The following is an 11,346-nucleotide window of genomic DNA, read 5'->3' as shown; positions in this document are numbered from 1 at the left end:
GCAAACCCTCTGGGGAGTGAGAGAAAGTGACAGAAGAAGGAAGGAACATTAAACAATCCATCAAGGGAGATAAGTGGACTTCATGGTTTAAGACACAGAAGAGGGAAGAAATTCAGCATTTCATTTAGCTTTTCAGTCTCATGCCTGCCTTCCCTTGGTGCCCTTTCCCTTGTTTGTCCTAAACCTCTCTGATCGCTGTCTTAACGTGCGGCCTGTTCAAGCATGCCCACAAACGGAATTAGTAGGGCTCTGAAGCTGCAGTTTGGCCTCATCAACTATGAGAACCGTTACTTGACTGCTGAGGCCTTTGGCTTCAAGGTGAATGCCTCAGGCATCAGCATGAAGAAGAAGCAAATCTGGACCTTGGAGCAGGACGAGCAAGATGGTCAAGTTGTGTTCCTCCGCAGCCACCTGGGACGCTATCTGGCTTCTGACAAAGATGGAAAGATCACTTGTGGTGCAGAAAAGCCTGACCCTGAATGCCGCTTCCTAATCGTGCCCCAGTCTGATGGCCGCTGGGCCCTCCAATCAGAGCCCTATCTGCGTTATTTTGGAGGCTCGGCTGACTATCTGTCCTGCTTTGCCCAAGCCATTGGGGAACAGGAGCTATGGGCCGTTCATTTGGCTTTACACCCACAGGCCAGCCTGCTTAGTGTGGCACGCAAGCGCTACGCCCATCTGTCTGCCTCAGACGGAGAAATCTCAGTGGACAGCAACATTCCCTGGGGAGTGGACTCTTTGGTCACTTTGGTATACCTGGATGGCAAGTACAGCCTGAAGACCTGCGACAGCCGTTTCCTTAGCAACGATGGCAAGCTGGTGAAGGAGAACAGCAACACAACCAGCTTCACCCTGGAGCTGAAATCTGGCAAACTGGCCTTTAAGGACTGCGATGGGAAATATCTGACACCCGCGGGCCCCACAGGAACCCTACGCTCCGGCCGATGCTCCAAACCTGGAAAAGATGAGCTCTTTGATCTTGAAGAGAGTCATCCACAAGTCGTTTTTCAAGCTGCCAATAAAAGATTTGTTTCAGTCAAGCAAGGTAACAATCTTGAGAATACTTGTCATTTATTCACAACTGTGTTTTAAGAGATTTTAACAAATGTAAGAGCAAAATTTACCAAATGATGTTTAGTACTGACTAAGTAATATGAAAGTTTTTTATTGGATGAAAAATGAGATGTAATTTTACATGTAGTGTCAAACATGGCTAGAACCACTTCAGAGTTCCAACACATAAAAAAAGAGTCATGAATAATGTCAAAAAGATGAACGATGATTCTGCACTTAGTCAGCAGCTGTCAAAAATCCTTGTGCACTTTAGGGCAAATGACGCTAGGTGAGGCTATTTTCAAAAGTTGCAGTGGCCACATTTTTTAAAAGCTCCCATTTAAAAAAAAAAGTTCTAACTCTTGGGTTTTATTGTCTTTGTTATACTTTATGTTTAAAAAATAGTGGTATGCATTATTCAAGTTTGAATTGATCAGTAGCAATGTCCCTCTTAGTTTTGTTGTAGCTCTATCCACATTTTCTTGCATTTCTAACTTTAATCTTCAAACATCAAGGACAATTTAAAACATAAGACTAGCAACATAGATGTGCACAGTTTGATTCAGTTATTGAGGTTTGCCAAACACTGGGCTTTGCAGACTTAAAGCAGCACAACAGTGGAAGTCTATTCCATTAAACAAATGTAGCATGCTTTAGGTGACTCAGTACCACAACTGGCTCTTGTCAGTGTTGAGTGGATTCAAATGTTATACTGCTTACAGTGACAAGCCTTGGTTTAGCTGCACTTTCGCTACAGTAGTTTACATGGAAAGTCACGTTTAGCCATATTTGCCTAGTTTGTTTTATTCGGTTGACAGCCATACTGTGGAGGTCACTGTGGTAATGGGCTTTGTCATTTTCACTGTGCGTCTATTGAAGATTAAGTAGTGTGCAAATGACTGTAGGGTAGATCTAAGCCACAGGGGCATCAATTACTATCAATGGCCTGTAAGCCTTGCAGCTTCTCACTCTTTCCAGTCATCCATCAAGTGAAATTCTCAAAACTGTGTGAATGCGGTCGACTAATGTTGCAATAAAGTAGTAGTAGCTACAGGCATAGTCTAACCAGACAGATCAGTTACATGGTCTCTTTTTAGCCTGCACGGTGTGACCAGCTCAACTGAGCGTAATTACGCAGTGTTGTTAGAGAATTAAATAAGTAAGATTCAATTAAAACAATCATTCCTACTAATATTATTACATAACATCTTTATTGTTTAACAGTAAACTAGCTCCATAATACATATTCACTAGAGGGGGATTCTTAGGCTAACTTTTGATTACAACTATCATTAAGCTTATGCATTAATAAATTTTGGCGTTTTAAAGAATCTTCATAAAGGCCGTGTTGCAGCAAAGTGGCAATCAGTCTTTATAAAACAGCACAAAAACGTTTATTTTCTCCTCAACTGTTTAGCCCTGTGGCAACTCCATGTTTTTTAAGGAACAAGGTACTGAAAGCTGCTTAGTGGGCCCTGCAGCGCAGATTTGCATTTCACCACTCAGGGAATTACGGCATACAAATGAACAGGAAGGGTGGAGGGGTGACTGAGGGGGATTAGGGTTGTAACAGGATTAAGAGAAAGGTTGGAGGATATTTCTGTGACACCTAATTTGAACTACAGCAGACACTGTTGAATTATAGGCTATTTGTCTGTGTATTCACCCCCTCCTGACACACCTCACCAACCAGAGTTTAAACATGAGGATTAAATGAGCAACACTAGACTGACTGCAAGTGAAGCATTTGTGCCTGAAGAGCAGAGAAGCAACTGACTGGAAAGATGAGAACACTTTAGATTTAGCTTTACTTGCACAATTGCTTTGACATGTCGAAGTCATCACGAGGTGATGATATGAGATATGCCTGAACAGAAAAAGGTCCAAAACAAAAAATGGAAAAGAACAAGGAAAGTCTACAGGTGACTACTAAGAATGTATTCAAAACCATTTCCTGCCCTAGCTTGATTCCTTCAGACAACTTTTGCAGACTTAAATAGAAAACAGACCTAAAATCTGATGTTATTCATGGTGGAAAATAAGAAGCAAAAGCATCCAATTTATGTTGCAGCAGAATACAATTGTGTAAACCAACTTGGCCTGTTTTAAAATTTAAAGGCGTCACAGATTAAAACAAGGTTAGCCTCTTCACACCTCCACCACACTGCATGTTACGTCATGTTACTACAGCAGCTCAGAGGAGACAAATCAAACTCTAGTTCTACAGAGGGCCTTTCACATCTCCTGGCCACAGTACTGTAGTATGAGGACAGGTGGAATGTCGTCAGTCACTTACAACATGCTGTTTTTTAATGTTAATGTTAATTTTGATGCTCTGAACAAAGGAAAACATACATTCTGTTCTTACACTGAACAACACTCATCATCAATTTCTCTCAACCAAGTTTGAATTGTACAAGACCAAGACGCGGTGTTTATTTATGTACATGAGCCTATAAAATAGTTCTGAATATACACCACTGGTGTGTGTGTAAAGCAGGTGTTTTATTGAGAGGTCTTGGCTGTAGGCCAGTCAAAGTTTACGGGAATCTTGAATGGTTTAATCAAAGTAGACATGCAGACTCCATAAGAAATGTAGTCTCTGTTAATTGTTATGTAATGTTTACTACCTAACTCCAAAACAAAACACAGTTTGCTAATTGAGTCAGTGGATGCCATGAATGAGAAAGCACATCTGGCTCATAATTGGGATTAATCCAGGCCACATTTGGCACTTACAGTCCAATTAAAACCTAAGTTTGGGCCATATATTCTATGTTGTTTAATTAATTAAATGAGATAATTAAAAAAGGAACATTTAAGCCAAGACTGCACCAAATAAGTGATGAAAATCAGGCAACTCTTCACAAAGCACTATTTTGTTAGCTAAAGCCCAGAGCTAAGACCAACATAGACCCATGACTATAATACTTAGAATAACTAATGTGAAATGAATTATCACACTTTAATTGTGAAATAGGATGGCAAATTAGAGGCTCATTAGTCTTTAAAATAACACCATGTCAGGGAGCCACATGTTAGTGCAAGGCTGATAAAGGGCTATTTCAGAAGGCAGCAACCAATACAATGAATAACAGCTAAAACATATTGTAAATGTTAACTTTCTCTGACATGTTGTTTTTATTCCATGGTGCTCACAGTATTTAGACAAAAACAAACTACAATTCTTTAAGATCTAACCTGCATTGATGCCTATTTGATCAGAATGAAACCTTGAATGCATCACAGCAAAATGTGCTGCGACAGGGTTGAGTATAATTTATGTCAGTTTGCTTTTGTACTTGTCCCTTTGAGAGTGTGAAAAAAAAAAGGAGAGACGAAAACAACATTTGGGAGATACAATACTGTGATTCAGTGACGCTGCTAAATAAAAGCACAAATATCATGCATATGTTTTCCTCCTTTATTACCAGGAGTGAGTATTTCAGCCAACCAGGATGTGGAGACAGACATGGAGACCTTTCAAATGGAAATAGATAAGGAGAGCAAAAAGTCTATGTTCAGAACCAATGGTGGATCCTACTGGACTTTAGTGACCCATGGAGAGATCCAGTCCACTGCCACAGAAGTGTGAGTAGCCTTTAAAGCTATAAGAATGTGCTATTTTTGCTTTTATATCTATATAATTCTTTATGTAATTGTATTTGTTTAACACACTTGGGCTCATCCGTGCCACTTTGCCCCCAGAGAGGTCAACACAATGTTTGACATTGAGTGGCGAGGACAGAGAGTAGCACTCAAAGCCAGTAATGGAAAGTATGTGTGCACAAAGAAGAATGGGCAGCTCTCAGCAGTCAGTGATACAGTGGGTAAGTGATTGCAGGCAACTCAGTTAAAATTCAATCTTTGCTTTTGCTTTAAATTGTAGAATTTCTTTGTCAACCCATTTACACAAGACAAGCAATATGTACCTCTCATTGCAGGTGATGATGAATTATTTCTGATGAAACTCATCAACCGCCCAATGCTGATCCTTCGTGGAGAAAATGGCTTTGTGTGTCACCACAAAAACTCCAACACTCTGGATGCGAATCGATCCGTCTATGACATATTCTCATTGATCTTCAACAATGGCGCCTACAATATAAAAAGTCAGTGTTTTCTTTTTGTGTACACCATACCTTATGTATCTCTCTCTCTATCTATCTATCTATCTATCTATCTATCTATACATATATATATATATATATATATATATATATATATATATATATATATATATATATATATATATATATATATATATATATATATGCCCTAACTGACCCTAAATGACTGGGAGTGTAAGCAGCTTACATGTCTCCTCAGGTGCAAATGGGAAGTTCTGGTTCGTCTCAAGCAGTGGCTTAGTCTGCTCAGATGGAGAAAAATCTGAAGACTTTTTCCTTGAGTTCTTGGAGCATGGACGCATCGCCATCAAGGGCTCCAATGGGAAATACCTTCGCGGGGACCAGGGAGGTACTCTTATGGGTGATGGCGCATCTGTCGACGCATCTTCCCTCTGGGAGTACTGATGTTTTCAGACAACGTCCTCAAAGAGGGCCTAAGATCCAGGTGCAAGACCCGCTTTCATCAGGTGAAATGAAGCGGACTGAGAGAATAATCTGCCTGTTTTTATACTAGGTACCCAATACTGTGTTTTTTTGTTTTTTGTTGTTGTTTTTGATGTTTTTTTTTTTTTCTCATTTGGAAGACGTGAACACTTTAGGAAGCTATGTGTATACGTTTTGTTTCTTGTACAGTATAGATGTTTTGTCTTTCAAATGACAGCAAATGCCAACACCAAATGACACACACTGTGTGTAAATTTGTAATTTCATAAATGGGCAGCAAGAGAGTGGACGTACTGATTCTTTCAGGCACACTTTGTTTAAAAGGTAGAAATTAGCAACCAAATGCACTCATCAGTCACTAAACATAGAGAAGTAGGGAGCATGACTTGCTGCCAGGCTTGCATTTACTTTTACATATTTTCTACTTAGATAAGACAGAAAACAGGATCATAAATGCAGAAAGAGCTTCAGTCTCTTTTCTTGCTGGTACACTAGTCAAAAACATAGCATACTATGTTCTGAAAAGTAGAAATTAAAAAAAAAAAGACAGGCTCAAATCCTTGGCAGAGAAGGAGACATAAATGCTGACTAACATTTACATACAAACAGAAAATGAGAAAAATAAAGAATAATAACAAAAATGTGTGTAGTTATTTTTGGTTTCATTACAAGACATAAGTATGGTCATTACAGACAGATTTAACTTCATTTACTGGAGAGCTAGACTGGTAGGCAGCTATATTTATAGAGAACTCACTTGTGCAACCTATTGACATCTGTTTTGAGCTTCCAAATGATTTCATGACTTGGACAAGTTCCATAAACAACAGCACGGTCAGTGGACTGCTCTAAGCAAAGTTAATGCACCATTGTCTTGAAAAGCAGAAAATAGCTCTGTCAGTGGAGCTTTCATTTATCTAAATGGATCATTTACTGCGTACATAAAGGAGAAATATGAAGCTAATGAAGTGGACATGGAAAAAACTAATGTCATGCATCTCTGCAATGTTGAGGATGTAATTCAACAAATGACTTAGGTTCAGCCTGTCTGCAAACATTTAGATCACATATAGGAAGAAATATGTCACCAGAAACTAAAGAAGGAACACATCTAAAGCATGTGTGAAGTATCGGTTGTGAAAGTGTTCCTATGGTTTTCTGCCTGGAGGCCTTAATCCATACTACACTCATCCCTTCATATTAAGTTTCCTGATGAGAGGTTGGTAATAAAAATGGATTTTGCCTCTATATACAGTATTCTTTTGAAAACTGCAGACTGGCTAGGTTGTGTTTATGGCATCAGAAAACTTCCTGGTCCTAGAAGCAAACAAATATAAAATAATTACAGAATTAGAATTTCTTAAAGCAATTTCAGAAATCTCGTTTATTATTTTTTTTTGTCAATTTGTAAGTGAAAGGAAGATGCTCTATCAATGTCATCAGTGAAGTGAGTGCAGTGTGCACTTACATTCCCCAGAGGTTTTTGGTTAAGCTCATCTTGAATGCATCAGCAAACAACTCCATCAGACATCTTTAGAGCTGTTGGAAATCATGTCGACCAAGTTAAGTGGTCCTGGGTTATATCTCAGCCTAAAACATCCGAGTGTCAATGTACTAAACCATCTTTATATCCAATAGCAGACTATCTTACACAGTTCCTCAACACAACATTTCAATGAAGCCAGCTCAGGCCTTTGTATGGAAAATCTTTACATTCTCTTCTAGGATCATGTGACTGATCATCTTCCCCCTTCACCCATCATATTACTATAGAGGTTCAAGATGCTCAGACTTTATTGGTACAGATGTTGGTGCACAGTTGATAAGCTGAAGATAATTAATCATGTAGGGTTTAGTCAGCAATTTTGGGGAATTAATAAAATCTGCAGTAGTCTGTACTTAATGTCTAATCCTGTGGTTTTGTGATGTGCGCAATCTGCGATTTATAGACACATATTTGGCAGCAAGTTGATAAATGCCCAGATAACCTTGCAACATTTATCTGCTCTTTAGTAAACCTCTGGCCATATATTATTGTAGAATCTATAAAAACCTCTTGTTGCTTTACTATCTTTGTTTTCTGATGTGATTTTTGGAAATGTTGTTGACAATAAACCTTGACTATACCCTTGTTGATTCTGGGATTATAGTGATAGCTCAAACTGCAAAACTATGTGAAAAATCTGCTTCTCAGTTGTTCAGATTGGAAAGATTTGCCCAGTCAGGTTGTAGGCAAAATTCAACACTCCACAAGAGATAGAGCTTGGAATTATATGTATCTTTATACAAAAACCATCTGCAAAATCATTTCAATATTAGAAACCCATAACTGGTCAGTGTGGCTAAAAGTGAACTATATCATATTAAAGTCATCAATCTACATGCACGGGGCTTCCTTTTTTCCATTTTTCTTCACATTCACACATCAATCAGTATATGAAGAGCAGTGCAGGTTTCAGTATCTTTCTCAAGGACACTTTGACATGGGAGTTTGAGCACAGTCCACTTTACCAGCTGAGCCACAGCCTGTCATGCTAAGACAACTCTCAATGATAACAATGAATACCAACATTTTCAAATGCACACCCACTGCAGCTCTGCGGATGATGATCAGAGGAGTCGTGAATTAGTGTGAGATACTGAGGGGTTTCTCCACTCACTCCACTAGGTGGCAATGTTTACCTTTGTTAGTAATCTTTTACAGCACAATGAAAACTCAATATCATGCTGCAGCGCTGACAGGTATACAAGCACATAAAGAAAAGGAAAAAAATAGAACATGACAGCTGATTTCCTTATATTTATCATCCATAAGTTATAAAATAGGCTGAGCCATCAAATAAATAGCAGAATTGTATGCCACTGAAAAAACTGGATGATTTTATGAGTAGTCCACCAGGTTACCTTGACAGCACTGTTTCCAGTGGTTACATAGTGATCTAAACATTTATTGTTAGTAACATGGTGGTTTTTATGAGAATGTCATCTGCTTCTCTTGCAAACAAAAAAAACACAAGCACACCTGAACACCTCTTGAATTCAACCCAACCTCTTTTATTGCAGCTTGTTTCTCCCATGTCTTTAACTTATTACACTGGCAAATGTCTTCTTTAAGAAGCATGGCTCTTAAATTTTCTGCGCAAAAACCTGATTCATTACCTACCACCTCCTGAGTTGGGACTATTACCTGAAGCATTTACTGTAACAGCTACTTCACTTTCTACAAAGCATTTAAGTGTACACTGTCGGTCTACGTTTGGCATATAAGTGTTGAAGACTTTAGCAATAGGAAGAAAAGTCTCACGAATTCTGAAGTGCAAAGCTTTCTGTCTGAAAAGAAAAGAGTGCAAGAGGTCAGTAACTATCACCACCATGGTTTTCAAGCTCTGCATGCTGAAACTTTGACAAGGGTCCCCTGCAGCCAGAAGGAAAATATGTTGGTAAAATTCTTGTGTGGGAAGATCTTTGTGTGGGCTGCTATTTTCCCCTAACTACAGATATACACAAACATGTGATATTTCTTTTTGTTTTACTGACTAAGACTGAATCATTGTCGAGTAAATGCTAGTCAGTGAACATAAACCAAAATGCAAATAGGACTGTAAAACCAAGTGTACAAAAGGTGTGTGTGGTTGTGGAGTTGGGAGGGTGGGGGAGCCTACATTATATTTACAGTATGCATAGCAAGAGTCATAATGGTTAGTCACAAGATAAGAGTTTCTTTGTCACACACGAATGACTTCATGAGGCTACACCACAATGCAATCTAATGCATACTTTATGCTGCACTGAAATTGATCAATTTCCACTTTTAATTAGGATTCATTGAAAGAAGGAGCAATAACATGTTATAAACACTTTAAAGCCAATGAGCCAAACTTCAACCACCATCAAGCTACAAAAAGGAAAAGACAAAGAGAAGTCATCTGTGCTATAAGGCCCATAAAGCTCAGGTCAGCAGTAATAGAACCCATCCTACTAGACTGTAATGCAAGAAAAAAGAACAAGGAAGAAAATCTCTGGTACACAACATTAAAATCAGTGCTATTTATCCCTGAACAAAGGGATGGACGTGAGTGGCAATGAGCTGGGGATAGAGACAGAAAACTTCAGGAGAATCACTCAAAAAGCAGAGCTACAGACAAGCAATTTGAGGCAGAAGCAGTGGAGGAGACAGCAGGCACCCATTGATTCCCGGCGCAACAAGAACACCGCGAACAGGATAAGAAAAAAAAGTCCCTTTTGTCATCAGAACCACATAATACTTCAATTTTTCTCTGTATATTTCCTACTGTACCTTTTGTCACTCTCTTGGTGAATCATGGTGCTGTCACTTCTTTTCACTGTCTTCCAGTTTGGAAATAAAATGGCTGGACTCCATTTCAGGTGAATCTCTTGGATGAATCTGTAAAAAAGAAGGTAGGGTAATTAGAAACATTCCTCCAGGACAAAGGTGCTGCACAATAACAAAGAACAACACCATTCTACACGAATAAACAGGACTACAAAGTGTGAGCAATAAGAAAATGCAACACATGAAAACACTGTATAAATGCAAGTAATACAACAGCACAAGGTAGCAAAACAGTAACAAGGCAACATACGATGCAACCGACTACTTACTGGAACTATAGTAATAATACTGGGCTGAGAGAGTACAATATTGCAATGGATATCATATTCTAGCAGCAGATATGGTGTGCAAAGAATGCAGAAATGTGTAAAACTGCAGCAGAAGGTAACAGCGACAGTACAGACTATTGATAAATACGTAACAGAATACATAAATCTCTACGGACTCTTTTGTGGGACAGTGATAGTTCAGGTATAGGTCACTAGAGGACAAGTGTGTGTGTGTGTGTGTGTGTGTGTGTGTGTGTGTGTGTGTGTGTCTCTGTGTTGGGCGGTGAGCGAGAGAGACACTGCAGAGTGCAAGTGTGTGTGTGTGTGTGCATTGAACAGAAAGAGACACAGTCCAGTTCTGCTCAGGTTTAAGAGTCTGGTGGTTTGGGGGATGAGACTTTCCTATTCTGGCAGTGACAGCCTGAATGCTGTGACACTTTTTGGCATATAGCAGGAGGGAAAGATGGAAGGTAAAGAGTACTCTATGATGCTTGTGGCTTTCTCGATGCAGCATGTGATGTATACGCCGCAGTTGTTGCCTATGAATGTGTATAAAATCTACCTGGACTGTAAAAGGAAGGTGTAAAACCTTGCACAAGTTGTAACAGCATCTGTGGCATCTCCAGTGGTGTGGACATTAAACCTCCCTGTCATTGTAAAGTGATAGATGAGCTGAAAAACAAAGCTATACATTTTACCAGTTTATCTATGTTGCATTGTGGTCATGAGCTGCAGATAGTGAATGAAAGAAGGAGATCACAAATACGAGCAGCGGAAATTAGCTTCATCCAAACGGTGTCAGGGATCTCCCTAAGGGATAGGGTGGGCAGCTCAGTCATCAGGAAAAAAATCTCAGATTAAAGTGGCAGCTCCACTGCATCAGAAAAAACCTGATGAGGTGGTTCAGGCATCTGATCTGAATTTCCCTCTGGATCCGTTTTGGGCATGTCCAACTGGGGAGAGGCCTTGGGGACAACCTAGGACTGGCTAGAGAAGACATGTCTCACTAGCCTGATAACATCTCTGTGTCCCTACAGAAGAGCTGAGGGAAGTTGCTGGGGAGAGGGAGGCCTGGGATCTACAGACCATCGCAGCC

At 39.5% G+C, this 11,346-nt stretch overlaps 1 protein-coding gene across 1 annotated transcript; it reads left to right on the top strand.

Moving 5' to 3' along the window:
- Positions 1-222: 222 nt before the first annotated feature.
- On the top strand, positions 223-5,588 carry fscn2a (fascin actin-bundling protein 2a, retinal; the record flags this gene model as incomplete). The annotated part of the gene is made up of 5 exons (XM_079252886.1): positions 223-1,045; positions 4,488-4,644; positions 4,762-4,883; positions 4,998-5,165; positions 5,383-5,588. The coding sequence occupies 5 exons, from the start codon at positions 223-225 to the stop codon at positions 5,586-5,588; spliced, it is 1,476 nt and encodes a 491-aa protein (XP_079109012.1).
- Positions 5,589-11,346: the final 5,758 nt, after the last annotated feature.

This window comes from Telmatherina bonti (genome assembly GCF_933228915.1).
Source record: "Telmatherina bonti genome assembly, chromosome: 14".
NCBI lineage: Eukaryota > Metazoa > Chordata > Actinopteri > Atheriniformes > Telmatherinidae > Telmatherina > Telmatherina bonti.
Note: the sequence above shows the minus strand (reverse complement) of the source record. Positions and strands in the feature narration are given on the sequence as shown.